Below are 22,354 nucleotides of genomic sequence, written 5' to 3' on the forward strand. Positions count from 1 at the left end.
GGGTGACTGCTTACCCCTTCCTCTGGGGGCTTACCAGGTCCTTTCCCTCCTTGGTTATGGCCCGAGGTTTGGTTCAAGGAAGCTACAGGAAGATCATGGGTACTTTCCTCCTCTCGAGCTCAGGCACCTTGGCCTTTCGTCGTTAAGTATCTAACTTGCGGACAAGCTCGATGTTGTACCATCCGGACGCGCTGACTGAGGGCTTCCTTCGGGTGTCTCATCTGTGGAGGTCGACGACCTCAGACACCCTTCCATCCTTGAGAAGAGTTTGTTTGTGCCCAAGGACAGAGACTTAGACAGCGGCTGTGCGGAGGAAATCGACTTCCGTTTTCACTCCTCCAAGGCGCTTTCTTCCAGACTCTGCAGGGCTCCAGCCCCCTTTTCTTTGAACCACGTCGGCCTAAGTTATCGGCTACGACAACTGGGACAAGGTGTCCAATTGCAGTTTCCTCCTGTCAGGAACAGATGGCACGGGAGGCTCCCCCGGGGGGGCATAGTCCTAAATGGAGCTGCAGAGTTCACGAACTCTAGGATTGCAGGTTTTTCGCTGGGAGGATGCTTAAGGTTACTCATCCGAATGACAGCTTCCCGATGCCCATTCCCGCACAATCTCTGTGATCAGCCAAGGATATCGCGCCTGCCGTCAGAATGATCCATACCTTAGGCGAAGGTCTTCCATAGGATCATCGACGGCTTCACCCCCGGCCTCTTCAGTCGATCCTTTCTTGTAAGGAAGGATCTGAGAGGGGAGTTCCGTAGTCGACCTCTCAGCCCTGATCAAGTTTGTCGAACAAACTTCGGCCAGCGAAGAACAGCAGAATTGATCAGACTGGTAACGAGGCGACAGGACTCCTTAAACCCTGGATCGGAAGGACGGGTACTTTCAGTTTCCATTCCATCCATCTTCCAGGGAGCTCGTTGAATTCAGCGTAGACTGCAAATATTCCTGCTTATGATGCAGTGTGGCTATCCCGCTGTGGCATAGCAGGTTTTTTTCCCCAGAGAACTCTCCCTGCCTTCCTCATGGCCGCTCAGGTGCAGGCTTCCGCCTCCTCTGCTGTTTGGAGGGCTTGTCAACTCCGGTAGGCTCGGGTTCGACCTTCTTCAGCGCCGGGACAAGCTTCCGGATGCTTACCATGAGTGTGGGTTCATGGTATTTTGCTTGGAGCCTTCTCTTCTTCTGCCTCAACATATGGAGTATCTGGCCATGATATTGAGTCAACGGCCTTACCGCGTTGGAAACCCCGCTTCTCGTCCGTCCAGCGAGGTCAAGCAACGTCGGTTCTGGTCGGTACTTGGATGGGTGACCACCTGGGGACGCCAGATTCTGTTACCACATCCTCCGAGCCTTCCTTTCAGTTGACTGTGGCAAGACTGAGGAGAGTCGCAGTACCTGTTCTCAGTCAAGCAGAGCTTTCAGCCCTACCTTGGAAAGTTTCCTAGTTCTCCTTTCCTCATTGACCCGTCTATAGTCCGAACGGTCGCCTCAGGATAAGTTCCATGTGGGGCGGTCCAAGTTGGACTTCCTGGCCCCTATGGGACCAGCGGAACTATTAGACCTGCAATGGATGTTGACCTATGGAGCCTCTTGATGGTAGTGGATATTCTCGTCCTTTCCCCACATTCTTGATGCTGTTCTCGGACTCGTCAAAGGAAAGGGGGGGGGGGGGGGGGGCATGTTCCGGTCCAGGCCTATGGTCAAGACCTGAAGGATACCTCTCCATCATTCAGGCAGGCTTAGGGGCCTTAGTCTGGCCCCTCTACAGATCCTACAGCTCCTGCCGAGTCGCCCCGTGCGCGTCGACTTCATGATTCTGGCGTATTCTAACCAGCAAGGGACGCATTTTCACACCTTCACATCTTGCAGTAGAGATACCGGGATGATTGAGATTCTCTCAATACCACCATCGGCTCTCTCATTTCAGGCAGGGGAATGTTCTCTCCGACTATCCGAGCAGAGCCTCGTAGAGGGAGTGTACCTGGGGGTCTTTGACCTTGGGTAACCAGCAAGTCCTGGTCTGGGGGACCTGATCGCGACAGCTTGGAACCTCAAGCTTCCGCTGTTCTTCCCCCCAGTCTCAGACCCCGAGACTCTGGCAAGATGCATTCCGGTGATGGTAGGACAACTTCGATGCCTGTGTCTTCCCTCCTTTTTGTCTGTGGACAATGAGTCTCAACAAGACCAGGTTGTCTGTCAACCTTTCAATGGGAGAGCTCCACTGGGACTATGCGCAGAACGGTTTCTGGACCCTCTGCTTCCCCTGACGGAACTCCCGGGAGAGCTTCTCCCACGGCGCAGACTACTCAAACAACCACACTGCGACATCTCTCCCGAACCGGGGTGTCGCTTCGGCTTCATGCCTGGAGACACTACGCCTCCTCCTCAAGAAGAGACAACCCGCTACAGTCGCGGTATGGAGGTCGCGTCATCTGCGATAGTCATCCGCAGGGGTCTTACAGGCAAAGTGAAGAGTCTAAGGGGGTTGGTGCCATGGGAGATATACCTCTTCCCTTGAGGCCTCTTCTCCAGCAATAACAGTCTTATTGCCTTTCGGCGGGAGGAAACTCCTTTCCGCTCTCGGCAATGAAGCCGGTCGCTCAGCCTTTCCCTGACCTTCAGGCTTAAAGGAATAACTTTTTCCTGCCCGCTGGATCTTTCCTCGCTCATGCGAAGCTACGATCGTCCCTGCCCTAGTCGGAGGAAGACCTCCAACTTGGAGCATGGCTCGGACTTTTAGTCCTTTAAGAGATCTTCTCAAGACCCTTTACGACAGGCTTCGGATTGTATTACGCCTTGGGTCTCCTGCTCACTCTGGCCACGGCCAGTGTGTAAGCAATCCTCTTGGTCTCGTACGACTCCCTCTTTCTAAGGAAGAGGGGAAGGCAACATTCAGGTTCGCTCCTGAGTTGTTGGCTAGACTCAGAATCTGGGGGTCCCGGCCCTTCGGTCCAATTCCTTCAAGATTTTGAGTCTCCATTCTGTATCTGATGTCCCAAGACCTTCTCTTTCTTGCCAGTAAAGGAATCGAGAGGTTAGCTTTGGGAACAGCTGCAGTTTGTCCTCAGTTGCAGCCGATTTGGGAGCACAAGGAGGACACGGGGGAGAGTCACCAGTATACCTCTTCAGCCCGGACTCAAGGACATTCATCTCGACCTGTCTCCAGACCCTCCCCCGTCACGTTGCCCTACAGCACGATGTTGGATACATCGCAACGTCCCTCGCCTTCGAGTAATACTACTCTGTGACGCAGGTGCTACAAGCTGGAGTCTGGAAGCGTCTAATGACCTTCGCAGCCCTCTTCCTGCAGGGCGTGACCCACAGGAGTCTCGATACGTTTTCTATCGCTCTGTGGTGGCTACACAACAGCTGGTCTAACCTCAGGCTCCTTTTTGGACAGGTAGCAGAAGGTTGAGGGCATTGTTATCAGGTTTTAGTCTGCATGAACGAAAGAAGTATGTCTGGCCCTTATTTCTTTCTTCATCATCCCCTCTACGGGGAGGCAGCATCCTGGTCTCTGCATAGCTGACCTCGAACCTCTGCAGGTAAACCATGCTTCCTTGTGTTCCGAGTATTGAGTCAATACTGTCGCGTCCCCCATACCCTGACGAGGTGGTATTGGGAACGTCCTAACCCAGAGTTCCTTCTGGAACTCCAGGTCAACTGCCTAGGACGGGTCACACTTCTTCCTTCACACACAAGCTTATGTAGGCCACACGGTTCCTTGCAGAGCAAGGAGCTTGTGAGGTGCAGGGACTCCTTTTCTCGAGTGCGACTCACTCGGATTCTGAGTCCTCGGGCCAAAGCCAGTATGGCTGGGGACTTTCCACCCTACCTAATGGGTAAGTCACCCATTGTAAATAGCGTGGTTTGTATTTCGGTTACGGAACAAATGACAAATTCGAAGATAATTTGTATTTTTCCTAACCATACAAACCTTAGCTATTTACACATATTTGCCCGCCAGCCCTGTCCCCCAAGACAAGTCCTACCTCTAAGTGAAAGTGAGCATTCATCTGTGTGTGAGGGGGGGAGGGGTAGCTCGCTACCACTCCCCTACCCCCCCCGCTAACTAGCGCGGGGGTAATACACCCTCGTTAAATTCTAATGGCTCGCCATTTCAGCTGCGCTAAAAGGTAAACCCTGCGTAAATAGCTAAGGTTTGTATGGTTAGGAAAAATACAAATTATCTTCGAATTTGTCATGTTATAAAACTTATCATGGCATGAAATCTGTGTTTGGATTAAGTATATTACAGTATTGTACTGTAGTTGCTGAAGTTAAGTCAGTGGTAAAGAACAAATGTAGGTAATGTTCAGACAATGGTAAGAGTTAAAAGTCAGATATTCCTTTTTGAAACATTTAGCACCTGTCCGCCTGGCATGTTTACTAAGCTTCAATATCATTCTGACTGTACTCTATTCTTTACTGTGTTTTAGCTTTAGAATGAGTTTTGATAATAATCTATTTGATTTTTATCCTGTTTGAGCCCTATTCTATCTTTGCATATTGTTTTGCATAGTGGTTTTAATGTACCATCTGTTGAGGATCTGATGGTAGTCAGTGCATTATAGAATCTAATTCTTTGTCACAAGCTTTTATCTCTTAATTTGTTCCAAGTCCTTTTATGGCAAAACCTGTACCTTTCAGCAATCATGATTTGTAGATTAAACTCAGAAACCATAAATATTCACGCCGTTATTATAGGTAACAAGTGGTTGATCATGTAAAACCTAAGTAAAGTACTTCCCCTACTTCAGCTCTGGACACTATCTTGAACACTGGGGTTCGAAGCTCCAAATAGTATAATCGTGTCAGAAAATAGCGAAGTATACATGAAAAAAAATTTATTCAGTCTTCTCTGGATTCCCTCTGGAGTAAATGCAAAGCAGGGCTAGTAAAATTGTTATTTAAGACGACTCATAGTGGCCAGAAAGAAAATATCTTCCTCAAAACAAAACAAACATCTTCACCAACGAGTGAACTACTTTCACCGACGTGCATTGAAATTTCAGAAGACATCCCCAAAATAGTTAAATACATTAGAAACCATAAGGGAAATACTCAAAACGTTGTTGGAGACTCCAAATAACAAGTACCAACGGTTGATAATGAGCACCTTGCAAACACATCGTTGAATTTTGTACTTTAGTGCTCTGCTATTTTTCTCAAGAAATTGGACTAGGGGATATTCTACTTTAGGTGAACATTACAAAAGAGAAAATCTATGGCTTCCATAATCATAAAAGGTGTCGAGTATCACACAATGAAGAGACTGAATCAGGTTGCCATTAACCACCAGATGTCACCTTGGTGGGCAGGATGTATGACCTCTTGAAGTGTAGAAAATGAGGAATTTTATAGTTTTTTTGTGGTGATATCGATATTGATTCTGCTTTGAGAATAAAACTGTGTGAGTATCAGGGGATGACCTCTTGAAGTGTAGAAAATGAGGAATTTTATAGTTTTTTTGTGGTGATATCGATATTGTTTCTGCTTTGAGAACAAAACTGTGTGAGCATCAGGGGAGGTTCTTAGAAACAACAGAGAGGTACTCCTCTCTGTTAGCTGCATTTTATCATTGTTGAGAATACTGAAAGGTGTGTATTTTGTATGCTTTGAGAGTTTGTCATCCCATAAAATGAATGACTGAGAGTAGAGTTAAATCTGCATGGCCTTTCCATTTTTTTCCCCATTTGATAGCTAACTGTATAGTCTGCTATACTTGTTTGAGTGTAAGAAAGAATTTATTTTATAAGATATTTAAAAGGAAATGTTTGAAATAGGTAGTAAATTGTTTATGGTATTAGCACTTATCTTATATGCTCATGTGTGGATAAAACTATTCATTGTTCAAATAAAATGTTATTCTGGATGAAATCTCATTCAGACTAAAACAGCTTCCTTGGTGTGTAGCTAATATTTGAAATGTTTATTCATTTAGCACTGTTCACATCCCAAATTTTTGATTGATGATTTTAGGTTGATAAATGACATAACATTTTAAAGTTATAATAACATGTTTTTTGACATTTGTAATAGATCAAGTTGAACTTGTTCTTTGAAAAAGCTAGAGTGATTTTATGTGACATTAAAGTAGTCTTACTTGAGTTGTTTAAGAACTGTATAGTAATCCCATGCCATTTTGCAGTTAACATATTGCTTCACTAATACATCACAGATTATGAATATACCTGTATATGTAAATCTATATCGTGGACTCCTCTTCGTATTTGGGGTTTCTAAGGGCAGATAAGTTTTACATTTTTCAAATTTTAATAATTCCTTATTAGAAATATTAAATTTTGGGCTTATAAAAGCTTGAATGTCTAAATTCAGTAACAAAATATGAAAAATTATAAGAATAATGAAAAAATATACTGTAGATTTCAGTAAATTATCCATTTTTGGTTGATTCAGCTATCCCAGGTGGGTTGGTGGTGCTTGAAACGTAACACCCACGGTAACTGAGGGGTTACTCAATTGATATATATAAAGTTTTATGCACAGCAAAATTTGTGCATTTTAGTTTGTAATACTTGTACAATATCTTATGGTATTTTTATGTATGTTTATCAAATTAACAGATTTGATACACGTAATGCAGCCCCTCTTTTGTACGCTGATCAGTTCCTGCAGCTTTCAACGAACTTAGCATCTGAATATGTGTATGGCCTTGGTGAGCATCTTGAAGGACTACTCTTAGACACTTTCTGGAAACGGCGTGTTTTGTGGAACCTGGATCAGATTCCAGAACCTGGGGTAAGTCTGCTTTGGGGCCAGGTCTTTGGAGACATTATAAATGTCTCCTGTTTCAAATTGTATATTATTAAAGATTTTTCAATATTTAACTTAGCCGGTGATTATATAAGCTGCAGCTCTGCTGCTCGACAGAAAACTCTACGTAAAAAATCCGCCAGCGATCGCTATGCAGGTAGGGGGTGTACTTCAACAGCGCCATCTGTCGTGCAGGTACTCAGTACTCATTGTAAACAAAGAACTCAATTTTCTCTCTGTCGTGCTACCGGCAAGACCTACTAATTCGCTGTTGCTAACTGGATTTGTTTTCACAACTATTTGGTGAAGTACACTATTCTAGTTTTGAGCTTTCGCTGTGCAGGCTTTCTCTTCAATAAATCCTTGCATTCTTTTTTTGATATCGGATTATTTGTTGATGACTTTGGATAGTTTTTGAATTCCCCTTTGACCAATTCAAAATGGCTGACCCTTCTCAAGTCCCAAAATTCAGGAAGTGTAATGCTAGGGACTGTTCAAGGCGTCTTCCGAAGGCCTCTATCGATCCTCACACCGTTTGTTCCAATTGTCGGGATAAAACCTGTCAATTGGAAGATCGATGTGAGGAATGCGTTGGGCTTTCGGAATTCGATTTTATCGAATTCCAAAAATATACACGTAGGCTAGAGAGAGATAGAGTCAGGAGAAGTTCATCTCGTTCTGTTGATTTTTCCTCTCCTCATGCCCCACAACCTATTCCTTCCCCTGTAGTGGTTGCTCCCGATCCCCCTTCTGGCACTCAGGAACCTTCGATGGCTGACATGATGTGTGCCATCCAAGCTCTGGGTGAGAGAGTTGAGTCCCTGGCTAGTGACCGTAACCAGCTCATGGCGGACGTCAAGGAGCTGAAGTGTAAAAGTGCAGTGGGAAGTGGTAAAGTGAGTGATAGTGTTGTGGATAGTGTTGCGCTTGAGGGTTCGTCTGTTCGTGCCTGTCGTCCTCCTAGTCCGGGACCTCTTGCAAGCTCCCAAGTCCAGGGGAGAAGCAATGTCGTACGACCAATGGGTTCGAGAGGCTTTAATCAGCGAACAGACGTTCCCTCCGTGGTTTCGGGCGTATCTACCCAAGATCGTCCCACCCACACAAAGACGAGAGAGCCCATTTATTCCTCGTCTGCGGAAGAGGTTTCTCGTAAGAAACCATGGACCAAGGTCTCACAACCTCTTAAGCGCAAGTCGGTCCCTTCCGCGCAAGTCCAACGGCCCAGTTGTAGCCACTGGGTCAGTTCGGACTCGCTGCAGTCTTCCGACGACTGCTCACCTCCTAAGAGAGGCAAAGCGGTACCGCCTCAGGCTGTTACACCGTCTGTCGCCGCACCTGCTACTGCAGACCCTAAGTGGTCTTTGCTGCAGACCATGCAGTACCAATTAACGTCTCTAATGCAGGACTTTCGTGCGGAGAAGGTTGCTGCTGCACCAACCTCTTGCCCACAACCAACCACGGTTGTGCGTCCTGTGGACGCTGAGGCGACCTTCTTGCGCACTCCAGCTGAGAGAGTCCCGCCACCCATGCGTTCCAGTGTACCCTGCCAGCCGCATGTTGACGTTCAGCGACGCACGGAACCTTCCGTTGACGTTCGCGAAGTACAACAACCGTCAGAGTTGTTTTGTTTTGACGCGGTGCGTCAACCTCCGCAACCCAGTGTGGTTGCCTCTGCTCGCCCACATCAGACTAGACAGTCTGGAGTAGACGCTGTGCGTCCCCGCGCTGCTATGGTTGTTGCCAGCTCACAGACTGGGCAACAGTTCCATGACGTTGCGTCCGGTTCAGTCACGCGTGCACCCGTGCGACCGGACTCAGCTGACCAGCCGATACCTACTCCATTGCCGCTTCCTCCTCAATTCTCGGATGATGGACTCTCTGATGATGACGATGCGGCACACGTTGATGAACCACATTCGGACCTTGACGAGCCCAAGTCCACGCAACCCTCTTTGGACTTTAGAAAAGTTCTTGCTCTGTTCAAAGAGATGTTTCCGGACCAGTTTGTGTCTGTGGCTCCGCGCTCTCCTCCGTCAGAGTTTGCTTTAGGTACGCAGTCATCCTCGCCTGCCTTTACTAGACTCGTCCTCGCACGCTCGTCCAAGAGAGCTTTACGAGTTATAGGAGATTGGATGCAGTCCAAAAAGAGTCTAGGGAAGACAGCCTTTACGTTTCCCCCTGCTAAACTCTCTTCCAGATCGAGCGTCTGGTATGCCACGGGAGAAGTTCTCGGCTTGGGAGTTGTCATGGGTAGATAGAATAATATAGGAAAGAATGTTAAAACACGTGATTTTTCTACTCTTAGAGAAGCAGAGAGAGAGAGAGAGAGATAAGGTCCCGCTATTGTTTATTGAAGCTGCCATCGTCAAGTTATGTGCCTAGGTTGGAGGTCTTTGAGCACAACGAGCCCCTGTCTATAGAGGACCAAGGAACCTGTAGAGAAGATTAAGTGTGTTTGTCGCCGAAAAGAAGTACATTAGCCGAAGGAGTCAACTTTATGGAATTTGATTACACCAGCAGAACGTTCGTCTAGGTGTTATCAGCGGTTTCAAGGAACACCAATGAGGATGAAGAAACGAGAAAATTTCCTTATATGGACCTGTCCATAGTTAACCCCTCCCATACAGGGATATATAAACTTCCACGCGATCAAGAGAGGGAGGACAGTACGAAAAAGAGACGAGGAAGAAACCCAAGAAAGGAGAGAGAGAGGGCGAACAAGCTGAGTGAAGGAGAGAAGGCGTAAGGACGAGAATGCAGACGTAACCAGCTTTGTCCGAGATGTCCTAACGAGTTGCCTCCCGCCCTCATTACCCCCGACGAGCCGCCAGACCTGAAAACATCTCCGTTCCTGTCAACCGTCGAGAGCTGCTGCGAAGAGTAGTATATTCTTTTTGTATTATTTATCTACCATCTTGACTGTTCCCCATTTTGCTGGAGTGTAGTTTAATCAAATGATTCTCTTTGTTTAGTTCAGTGCTTCCTAAGTACTCATTCAAGAAACATTCACCTTTGACTAGTTGTAAATAAAATTATGTTTTCTTTTGCGAGTTTTCTTTCTATATTTCCTACTGTCTCTGATTGGTTGTAGTTGAAATGTCCCCATTTCATTAATTAATTCAACAGAATCTGGTTCGATCCCCACGAGGATCGTAACAGTTGGCGACCTTTGCCAGAATTTTCGACTACATAACCAATTGAAACAGGGAGAATATAGAAAGAAACAGAATGAGTGCTATTACGAGAGATTTGATAGATTCAGGTAAACTTCTTGGTCTAGATGGCGATGATCTCCGTGATTATGTTATTAAGAGAGAACAGGAAACGTTTGAGAGAGATGAAAGAGCAGCTGAAAGAGAAGAAAATGAAAGAAAGCGAGAAGAAAATGAAAGACAGCGTAAGCATGAGTTAGAAATGGCTCGTTTAAGACAAACTCTTCATAACAGTCGGTCAGGTAGCAGATCAGGGAGTAATTCATCTTTAAATAGTGACACTGATAGTTTAGATATAAGTGCAGTGCTTAAACTTATACCGAAATTTGATGAGGAAGATGTTACGAAATATTTTATGTCTTTTGAAAAGTTAATGAACAGAGTAGGCGCTCCTAAAAGACAGTGGACTTTGTATTTACAATCAGTTTTAAGTGGTAAAGCACATTCTGTTTATAGTTGTTTGTCTGAGGATGAAAGTAAAGATTATGAAACTGAAAGAAACCGTACTTAGTGCATACAGATTGGTACCAGAGGCGTACCGTAAGAAGTTTAGAAGTTTGAAGAGAGATGATACTAGTACTTATGTAGAGTACGGAAAGAAGTTAGAAAGATCGTTTTGTGATTGGTTGACTTCCGCTGAAGTCGATAATTTTGAAGATCTCAAGAACTTAGTTTTGTTAGAAAGTTTCAAAGATAACATATCTCCAGACATCAAATTATATATAGAAGATAGGCGTGAAACATCCTTTGCCGGTGCTACGAGATTAGCAGATGAGTACAGTCTCACACATGGTTTAAGTGGCAGTAAAAAGAAAAACGATCTTTTGTCAAGTAAGGCACAACATAGTAAAAGTAGTTCTAGCAATAACGATAATAGGAACAGGGATTATTATCATTATTATTGTTACACGTGTGGGAAGGAAGGTCATATTTCTCGGTACTGTAGGAGCCAATGGGCAGTCAGTAATTCAGAGGTCATTTGTTACAATTGTAATAAGAAAGGTCATATAGCTAGGAATTGCACAGTAGAAAGTACGAATGTGAAAAAACCTGTGTCACTAGTTAATAATCTTTCTTCAGGAAGGAATAATCTCTTGAAAGAAACGAGGAAACATTATGGTGAATTTTTGTCTGAAGGTTTAATTTCTTCTCTTAAAGGAGGTGATTCGAGGGAAGTAGTTTTGCTTAGAGATACGGGAGCGGCCGTATCACTCGTTAGGAGAGAGAGTGTGCCAAGGAATGTAATAATCAGCATGAAAGAAAAAGTTATGCTAGGTGGGTTTCCGAACACTTGTGTAGTTTGTCCTTTGTTAAAGATGAAATTGGAAAGTCAGTTAGTAACAGGAGATGTAAAACTAGCAGTCGTGGATACTTTGCCCGTAGACGGCGTTGACATTATTGTTGGCAATGATTTAACTACCTCCAAGTGTGTGAATCCTATTTTAAGTGAAGTTCAAGTGCCTGAGATGATAGTAACCAGGTCAGGATTAGATACAGATATTGACTACGGTCATAGGTTGTTCGAGGATTCGAACGTAGGTAATAGAGGCAGTGGCGATGAGCTTAGCATGAGTGTAGTTGAGGAAACTGACTTTACGAATTTTGATGATGTGAACAGAGATGATGATGTAGCTGTCGAAAGAAGTGATGTGCAGATTAGTGTTTCAGAAACTAGCTTATTGAGTAAGGATGAACTAGTTAGGATGCAGAGGGAAGATGAAACACTAACTAGAATTTTTGATTGTGAATTGGATGATGAACCTGAAAATGTTTGTAAGGAAACATTTAGTTTAAAAGACGAACTTTTGTGTCGCTATGTTCGTCCTAAGACAGGTAGCAAGGAGGAGGTGATAGAGCAATTAGTAACTCCTAGGAAACTTCGTGAATCAATTTTGAAATTAGCACATGATGAACAAGGACATTTAGGAGTAAATAAAACATTCAAGTGTATAACTAAAACGTACTTTTGGCCTAAAATGAAAAGTGATGTGAAGAGATATGTTTTAAGTTGTCACGAATGTCAAATGGCTGGCAAACCTAATCAAGTAATTCCCCGGGCCCCGTTATGTAATATCCCATCGGTAGGAGAACCTTTTGAGAATGTCGTAATTGATATCGTAGGCCCTTTGCCCAGGAGTAAGGGAGGGAATATCTATCTATTAACAATCATTGATAGACTAACACGATATCCAGAAGCAATCCCAGTAAGAAATTGCAATGCAAAAACTGTAGTTAAACGCTTGCTGAACTATTTCTCTAAATTTGGTCTTCCTTGCGTTATACAGAGTGATAATGGTAGCAATTTTGTATCAAAGTACTTCAGAGATAAAATGAAAGAGTTAGGGATTAAACTTGTAACTTCCACCCCGTACCACCCTGAATCACAAGGAATTGTTGAACGTTTTCATCAAACGTTGAAAAGTTGCTTAAGGAAGTTGTGTAATAATTTTGAGCATGATTGGGAAGAAAAGTTACCTTTTGTCTTGTTGGCTTTACGATTAACTCCTAATGACACCACGGGATTTAGTCCTTTTGATTTGTTGTTCGGTCACACCGCTAAAGGACCTTTAGAAATTTTAAAGTGTAAGTTAATGCAAGAAGAAGGTAGAAAGGATTACATACAGAATATCGAAAATCACAAAGAGGATTTAAGGAAAGCCTGGCAGATGGCAAAAGAAAATGAGAGCAACCGTCAAGGGGAAACTAAAAGAAAATACGATCTTAAGGCTAAAGACAGAATTTTCCATGTGGGTGATAAAGTCTTAGTATTAGTCCAGAAAGAAGGTCCCTCATTATCTTATTTCACGTTGTTTAATTCTAGCTTAGAGGAAGAAAAAACAAGGGAATTATTCAATGTGTTTTCAAATTATCCGGAAACTGTTAGTGATAAATTGGGTTTGACTAATCTTTTAGAACACGATATTGAGTTGCAGGACACAAAACCCATTAGACAAAGCCCTTATCTTCTAAGCCCAGAAAAAACAAATTCAGTTCGACAGGAAATTAAGTATATGCTAGACAATGGTTTGATTGTTCCCAGCGAAAGTGACTGGTGTTCTCCAATAGTTCTTGTTAAGAAGGAAGATGGATCAGATAGGCTGTGTATTGATTTTAGAAAAGTGAATAGTGTTACGAAACAAAGTAATTTTCCTCTCCCCAGGATAGAAGATTGTTTAGATAAAATAGGAAATGCTAAGTTTATTTCTAAACTTGATTTGGCCAAAGGTTATTGGCAAGTACCTTTAAGTAGTCGAGCACAGAAAATATCTGCTTTCATAACACCTTTCGGTAGTTATGAACCCAAAGTTATGGCTTTTGGTCTACGAAATGCAGCGAGTACTTTTCAAAGATTAATGAATAGAGTTTTAAATGGAATTGATAACTGTGTTGTGTATTTGGATGATCTTGTAATATTTTCAGATACGTGGGAGCAACATTTACGCATTTTAGCTAAAGTATTGTCAGCACTTGAAAAAGCAAAACTTGTTTTAAATCTGAAGAAATGTGAATTCGGAAAAACCTCGATCACATATTTGGGTCATAAGGTAGGTCTAGGTAAGATTTGTCCAAAAGATGGGAACATAGAAGCTATCATCAACTTCCCAATTCCTACCAGTAAAAAACAGGCAATGAGATTCATCGGAATGATTTCATATTTCCGCCGATTTGTTCCTAATTTTTCAGAAATAAGTGCTCCAATTACTAATCTTTTCAAGAAAGGACAAAGTTTTGTATTTGATAATGACTGCATCGAAGCTTTCAATAAGTTAAAGGCCATAATGATTCACGAGCCTGTACTAATGTTGCCCGATTTTAGCAAGGAATTTAATTTAGCGATAGATGCAAGTGACATTGGAATAGGAGGAGTTCTGCTGCAAGAAGTGAATGGGATCAAGCACCCTGTGGCTTATTATTCGAAGAAGTTAAATAAAGCACAGCAGAACTATTCAACTATTGAGAAGGAATTGTTTAGTTTAGTATCAACTTTACAACATTTTGAGATTTATGTACGTAGTGGTCATGTTTTAACTGTGTATACTGATCACAATCCATTAGTTTACTTAGATAGGTTTAAGAATAAGAATAAACGTCTCATGCGTTGGAGTTTGGAATTACAAGACTATGATTTAAAGATAGTTCATGTAAAGGGAAAGAATAATGTAATAGCCGACAGTCTTTCTAGAGACTTTTCAGAATGATATGGACGTTTGTTTCCTTTCTGTTTTTGTGTTTTTCTTCTATCAACACGTAAGAGTGTGTTTTGCTTTTGGTTACATGATACGAGAGTAATGAAGTTATTGTCTCTCAGTTTAGGGATAAGAGATTTTCTCCTTTGATAGCTTTGTTTAAAAAAAAGATAAAATCAGTAGATTTTCCTTTTTTTTTTTCTTTTAGGGGGACGTGTCATGGGTAGATAGAATAATATAGGAAAGAATGTTAAAACACGTGATTTTTCTACTCTTAGAGAAGCAGAGAGAGAGAGAGAGAGAGAGATAAGGTCCCGCTATTGTTTATTGAAGCTGTCATCGTCAAGTTATGTGCCTAGGTTGGAGGTCTTTGAGCACAACGAGCCCCTGTCTATAGAGGACCAAGGAACCTGTAGAGAAGATTAAGTGTGTTTGTCGCCGAAAAGAAGTACATTAGCCGAAGGAGTCAACTTTATGGAATTTGATTACACCAGCAGAGCGTTCGTCTAGGTGTTATCAGCGGTTTCAAGGAACACCAATGAGGATGAAGAAACGAGAAAATTTCCTTATATGGACCTGTCCATAGTTAACCCCTCCCATACAGGGATATATAAACTTCCACGCGATCAAGAGAGGGAGGACAGTACGAAAAAGAGACGAGGAAGAAACCCAAGAAAGGAGAGAGAGAGGGCGAACAAGCTGAGTGAAGGAGAGAAGGCGTAAGGACGAGAATGCAGACGTAACCAGCTTTGTCCGAGATGTCCTAACGAGTTGCCTCCCGCCCTCATTACCCCCGACGAGCCGCCAGACCTGAAAACATCTCCGTTCCTGTCAACCGTCGAGAGCTGCTGCGAAGAGTAGTATATTCTTTTTGTATTATTTATCTACCATCTTGACTGTTCCCCATTTTGCTGGAGTGTAGTTTAATCAAATGATTCTCTTTGTTTAGTTCAGTGCTTCCTAAGTACTCAATCAAGAAACATTCACCTTTGACTAGTTGTAAATAAAATTATGTTTTCTTTTGCGAGTTTTCTTTCTATATTTCCTACTGTCTCTGATTGGTTGTAGTTGAAATGTCCCCATTTCATTAATTAATTCAACAGAATCTGGTTCGATCCCCACGAGGATCGTAACAGAGTTCCTGCCTCTGCCCAGGGCGACTTCTCAAGCCTTGTAGACTCTCCCCGCAGGCTAGCCATGAGACGCTCTAAGATATGCTGGTCACCTTCAGACCTAGACCATCTGTTGAAAGGAGTATTTAGAGCCTTCGAGGTCTTCAACTTTTTAGACTGGTGTCTGGGAGCTTTGAGCAGGAAGATCTCCCCGACTGAGAAGGAATCTTCCTTGCTCATCATGTCCTGCATGGACAAGGCCATACGTGACGGGTCTAGTGAGCTTGCTGCTTCGTTCGTATCCGGAGTCCTCAAGAAGCGTGAGAACCTTTGCTCTTTCCTGTCAGCTGGAGTGACACCTTGTCAAAGATCGGAACTTCTGTTTGCTCCTCTCTCTAAGTGCCTTTTTCCAGAGGACTTGATTAAGGAGATTGCTGCTTCGCTGATACAGAAGGACACCCATGACCTGGTTGCGTCCTCTGCCCGCAAAGCCACCCCTTTGCCTACCTTGTCAGCTAGACCAAGGATGGACACTCCAGCGTCCCGATTTATTCCGCCCTTTCGTGGCAGAGCCTCCAGCAGAGGAGGTGCTCGTGCCGAAGGGAGACGTGGGAAGAAGAAAGGAACCAAGTCCTTTAAAGGCAGAGTCTGACTGCCAGCTTCTTCAGACAGCAGTGGGAGCCAGACTCAAGAACTTCTGGCAGACCTGGGAGAAGAGAGGCGCAGATGCACAATCTGTGAAGTTGCTCAGAGAGGGGTACAAGATCCCGTTTGTACGAAAACCCCCTCTAGCAACGTCTCCCATCGATCTCTCTCCCAGGTACAGAGAGGAAGACAAGAGACGAGCATTGAAACAGGAGGTGTCTCTCTTACTAGAAAAGGGAGCGGTAGTCAAAGTCCTGGACCATCAAACCCCGGGCTTCTACAACCGTCTCTTCTTAGTGGCAAAGAAGACAGGAGGGTGGAGGCCGGTGCTAGACGTCAGTGCGCTGAATGTCTTTGTCACAAAGCAGACGTTCGCCATGGAGACCACAAAGTCCGTTCTAGCAGCGGTCAGAAGGGAAGACTGGATGGTCTCTTTAGACCTAAGGGACGCATACTTTCACGTCCCCATCCACCCAGATTCCCAACCTTTTCTGAGATTCGTTTACGAAAAGGTTGTCTACCAGTTTCAAGCCCTGTGCTTTGGCCTAAGCACAGCTCCTCTTGTGTTTACGAAGCTGATGAGGAATATAGCCAAATTCCTTCATTTAGCGGACATCAGAGCCTCCCTCTATTTGGACGACTGGCTTCTAAGAGCTTCTTCCAGTCGTCGCTGTCTGAAGGATCTAAAGTGGACTCTAGATCTGACCAAGGAATTGGGTCTCCTGGTCAATATGGAAAAGTCTCAAGTGGTCCCATCCCAAACTATTGTGTATTTAGGGATGGAGATTCACAGTCTAGCTTTTCGGGCTTTTCCGTCGGCCCCCAGAACAAGTCAAGCCCAGTTATGCATCCAGAACATGCTGAAGAAGGAACGATGTTCAGTCAGGCAGTGGATGAGTCTGATAGGGACGCTATCATCCCTGGAACAGTTCGTATCGTTAGGAAGACTACACCTCCGTCCTCTTCAATATCACCTAGCTGTTTACTGGAAAAAGGACAAGACGCTAGAAGCGGTCTCGATCCCCATTTCCGAGAAGATGAAGTCTTCCCTGACTTGGTGGAAGGACAATATCAGCCTCAGAGAGGGTCTGCCCCTGGCTGTTCAGACTCCCAACCACGTTCTCTTCTCGGACGCATCGGACACGGGCTGGGGCGCGACATTAGACGGTCGGGAATGCTCGGGAACTTGGAACTCGAGTCAAAGGACAATGCATATCAACTGCAAGGAGCTACTGGCAGTTCATCTGGCCTTGAAAAGCTTCAAGTCTCTCCTTCAAGGCAAAGTGGTGGAGGTGAACTCGGACAACACCACGGCTTTGGCGTACATCTCCAAGCAAGGAGGGACCCACTCTATGACGTTGTACGAGATCGCAAGGGACCTCCTCACCTGGTCAAAAGATCTAAACATTTCACTAGTAACGAGGTTCATCCAAGGCAACTTGAATGTCATGGCAGATTGCCTCAGTCGGAAGGGACAAATCATTCCAACAGAATGGACCCTACACAAGGATGTGTGCAAGAGACTGTGGGCCACATGGGGCCAGCCTACCATAGATCTCTTCGCAACCTCGATGACCAAGAGGCTCCCAATATATTGCTCACCAATCCCGGACCCAGCAGCAGTTCATATAGATGCCTTTCTCCTAGATTGGTCACATCTAGACCTATATGCATTCCCCCCGTTCAAGATTGTCAACAAGGTACTGCAGAAGTTCGCCTCTCACGAAGGGACAAGGTTGACGTTAGTTGCTCCCCTCTGGCCCGCGAGAGAATGGTTCACCGAGGTACTTCGATGGCTAGTGGACGTTCCCAGAACTCTTCCTCTAAGGGTGGACCTTCTACGTCAGCCACACGTAAAGAAGGTACACCAAGGCCTCCACGCTCTTCGTCTGACTGCCTTCAGACTATCGAAAGACTCTCAAGAGCTAGAGGCTTTTCGAAGGAGGCAGCCAGGGCGATTGCTAGAGCAAGGAGGACATCCACCCTTAGAGTCTACCAATCGAAGTGGGAAGTCTTCCGAAACTGGTGCAAGTCAGTATCAGTATCCTCGACCAGTACCTCTGTAACTCAAATAGCTGACTTCCTTTTATACCTGAGGAAAGAAAGATCTCTTTCAGCTCCCACTATCAAGGGTTACAGAAGCATGTTGGCATCAGTCTTCCGTCACAGAGGCTTAGATCTTTCCAACAACAAAGATCTACAGGACCTCCTTAAGTCTTTTGAGACCACGAAGGAGCGTCGTTTGGCTACACCTGGTTGGAATTTAGACGTGGTACTAAGATTCCTCATGTCAGAAAGGTTCGAACCGCTACAATCAGCCTCCTTTAAAGATCTCACTTTAAAGACTCTTTTCCTGGTTTGCTTAGCCACAGCTAAAAGAGTCAGTGAGATTCACGCCTTCAGCAGGAACATCGGATTTTCATCTGAAACGGCTACATGTTCTTTACAACTTGGTTTTCTAGCCAAAAACGAGCTACCCTCTCGTCCTTGGCCGAAATCGTTCGATATTCCAAGCCTATCAAATATGGTTGGAAATGAACTAGAAAGAGTCTTATGCCCTGTGAGAGCTCTTAAGTTCTATTTAAGAGGAACTAAACCTTTACAAGGACAGTCAGAAGCTTTATGGTGTTCAGTTAAGAAACCATCTTTGCCTATGTCAAAGAATGCTTTATCCTATTTTATCAGACTGTTAATACGAGAAGCTCATTCCCATCTGAGTGAGGAAGACCAAGCTTTGCTGAAGGTAAGGACACATGAAGTTAGAGCTGTCGCAACTTCAGTGGCCTTTAAACAAAATAGATCTCTGCGAAGTATAATGGACGCAACATATTGGAGAAGCAAGTCAGTGTTCGCGTCTTTTTATCTTAAAGATGTCCAGTCTCTTTACGAGAACTGCTACACCCTGGGACCATTCGTAGCAGCGAGTGCAGTAGTGGGTGAGGGCTCAACCACTACGTTCCCCTAATTCCATAACCTTTTTAATCTTTCTCTTGAAATGTTTTTATTGTTGTTTTTGGGTTGTCCGGAAGGCTAAGAAGCCTTTCGCATCCTGGTTGATTTGGCGGGTGGTCAAATTCTTTTCTTGAGAAGCGCCTAGATTAGAGGTTTTGATGAGGTCCTGTGGTATGGGTTGCAACCCTTCATACTTCAGATCCTAGGGGTCGCTCAGCATCCTAAGAGGATTGCGAGGCTCCGTAAGGAAGACGTACTTAAAAAGGCAGAGTAATTGTTCAAGTCGACTTCCTTACCAGGTACTTATTTATTTTATTTTTGTTATTTTGATAACTTCTAAAATGAAATAAAAAATCCTTAGCTCATAATAATGTAAACAATTATTGCTGGTCTCTACCCACCCCCCTGGGTGTGAATCAGCTTATATAATCACCGGCTAAGTTAAATATTGAAAAATGTTATTTTGATAATAAAATAAATTTTTGAATATACTTACCCGGTGATTATATATTAAAGGACCCTCCCTTCCTCCCCAATAGAGACCCAGTGGACCGAGGAGAAAATTGAGTTCTTTGTTTACAATGAGTACTGAGTACCTGCACGACAGATGGCGCTGTTGAAGTACACCCCCTACCTGCATAGCGATCGCTGGCGGATTTTTTACGTAGAGTTTTCTGTCGAGCAGCAGAGCTGCAGCTTATATAATCACCGGGTAAGTATATTCAAAAATTTATTTTATTATCAAAATAACATTTTGCTATTCAAATGGCATGTCCATTTATTTGGAATGAGGCAAATTAGCTATAATTAGATCAACACGTTTTTACTTAATTGATTGACCCTATGTCAAAAAAGTTGCATAGTCAGTCCTAGTCCCTGTATATTGAAAAGAAAACAATATACTTGTATAAGAAATTATAAAAGACTACCTTGTTCCTGAATGGATAAATGAGGGTGCAGTAATAACAGAGAAGAGACCAATTTTAAAATACATATGAAAGTAGTGAATCATTAAAATAAAGAAAAATACAAATAAATAGTTGCTTTGATTTCTGTAGATAGTACTAAAGATTCCTTTCAGCATCTTTTACTTTTCATCCATTACATTTGATGTATTCCAGCCTTGCTGTTCAATCTATGAAACTTCCTTGTGCTCCAGTTTCCAGTTTTCATTTCAGAGCAAATTCTTTGTGCAATCCCTGAAAATATAGAATTTAAATTCAGTAGTATTGTTGAATTGATTTATATAATTCTTGTATTAATATTAATGATACATTTTAATTTTTTTTTTTTTAAGTAATCTAGTCTTAATCTTTCAGAAAAACACTTATGGAAGTCACCCCTTCTACCTCTCAATGGAGCCTGATGGTAATGCCCATGGTGTATTCATTCTCAACAGCAATGCAATGGGTAAGGCTCATTTTTTTAAAAACTAAGTATAATATGGGAGTAATGCCCATTTATCATCGTTTTTGATTATCTAGAACAAGTATCAGGGATTTATAAACATCATTGCAGTCCCAAGTGTGTTGCTTTTTGTTATTTTAAATGGTTTTCCTTTTGTACACTCTTCCTGATTCAAATTTTCTAGTCTAACTTTATGCCCTATGTGAACTAATCCTGTGTAAATCAAACAGATGATTCAGAAAGGAAATCTTTAGCCCAGTTGAATTATTTCTATAGAGGTGGTAATGTATTGAAAAGAAAAGGATCAAAGGTATCAACTTTGGTAAATGCTACGAGCCAAGCAATGGGGTAGATTAAGTGTAATTGTTTTATACAGACAATATTTGAAGATTAATATATTTTTGTAGTTACTTTAGTAGGTGCCAACTTTGTATTGGCACTTTACATTAAGTTTAACCAAACCTCCCCTATAGACCTATCTTTGATGTCTTTTTATATTAATTTGAGATAATTTTTGTTTGCATGTAGAATTCTTGTATCCCTACATGTAGTAGAAATAATATACTTGTATTTTGCTGATTTAGTGAGTTTTTATTAGTACAGATGTACGTCTTCCTAACGGACTTGATTTAATAGATTTTGTTTTTTGAAAGAAATAATTACACTAAGAAGGAAGTTGGATTTTGAATAAGTGTCACTTTAAAATTTTTCTTTGTAAAAAGTGCTTTAATATCTCATTTACATAGCAAATGTGAATTAAAAACTTTTTTTGTGTAAAGTTCTCAAGAAAAAAGTTAAGTTGAAAAACAACCACAACAGACATTCAGACAACAGATATCCATAAATCCTTGAGCATTTGTCAAGGCAAGATATTTTTATATGAAAATAGACTAATTAAACAGTGGTTTAAAAAAATATGGAACAATGCCCTTGAAGAACCATTGATTCAAAACCTTTAAATTTGTGCCAGTAGTTCAACATAAATGACTAAAAATTCTACTGGATGTATTATGTGGTTTTGAAGAGCTCTTAATTCCCTTTCTTTTAACAGACGTTATTCTACAGCCGAGTCCAGCTGTAACCTTCAGGATTATAGGAGGTATTCTTGACCTCTATGTATTCTTGGGCCCCACCCCAAATGACGTCATCAGCCAGTACACAGAGGTTATTGGGCGGCCATTTCTTCCACCATACTGGTCTCTTGGATATCACCAATGCAAGTAAGGAAGATTATAACCTATCTTTCCTTATTTGTGGAGTATGGTGTAGATTTTCTTCAAAATCAGTGTTTTAGTAACTTTCTTGTGTCATGTTGCTCACTACAGCTTGGTGGACTTATAGTGTTGCATGTGGCATGTCAATATATGTAGGTGTAAAGGTTTTTAACTGTTTTTACATGGCTATACTGTCAGCATCATTTATGATAAGTTGGTAAGACTGGCAATTTTCTATTGCACTTACAAATGAAGGTGATATAAAAAAGTTATGACAACAAAATTTTAAACTTTTAAGAGCACGATTTAATGAGGAAGTGGCTGATATGTTGGAAAGATGAATGAGAACTGGAGAGGAGAGAACTGAAAATCAGTGTAGGTAAAGTCAATTATTACTGGAATGGAAACAGGTAAAGGTAATCTTGTAGAAAGTAATGTTATGATTAGTTTAGCAATTTGGGGGTTAACTCTTAAGTGGGAAAAAGGGTAGGATGATTTGAACATGTAATAAGGTGGTATAAGTAACAAATGGTCAGAGAAGCAGTAAATATGAAAATAGCAGGACTGAAATTTATAGGTAGGCCCAGAAAATTATGGAAAGAAGGGATGGATGTAGACTGAAGACCTGATCGTAATTCAGGCAGATGGACTACAGGTTAGAAGAGAGTGGAGATGATTAATTGCATGTTTAATGCCATAAAATTAAAATCCCTACAAAAAAAAAGTTCCTAATGTTGATAACTGTGATAACACAAGCTCCATAGCCTCCGTCCCCTCCGCTGGAAGTATCTACGTATAGCAGAATACGAGGAAGAGTTCAAAGGAATATGACTAAATGGGAGAGCATAGT

The 22,354-nt window shown here is 42.7% G+C and overlaps 1 protein-coding gene across 1 annotated transcript in view; it reads left to right on the plus strand.

The window, feature by feature from the left end:
* Positions 1 to 22,354, plus strand: part of LOC137618217 (lysosomal alpha-glucosidase-like) — a 109,314-nt gene that overhangs the window by 30,663 nt on the left and 56,297 nt on the right. Inside the window, exons 6-8 of the mRNA XM_068348335.1 lie at positions 6,586 to 6,760; positions 20,203 to 20,293; positions 21,342 to 21,510. Coding sequence (XP_068204436.1) covers positions 6,586 to 6,760; positions 20,203 to 20,293; positions 21,342 to 21,510 — 435 coding nt within the window. The remainder of the gene's footprint in view (positions 1 to 6,585; positions 6,761 to 20,202; positions 20,294 to 21,341; positions 21,511 to 22,354) is intronic.

This window comes from Palaemon carinicauda, chromosome 24, assembly GCF_036898095.1.
Source record: "Palaemon carinicauda isolate YSFRI2023 chromosome 24, ASM3689809v2, whole genome shotgun sequence".
Lineage (NCBI taxonomy): Eukaryota > Metazoa > Arthropoda > Malacostraca > Decapoda > Palaemonidae > Palaemon > Palaemon carinicauda.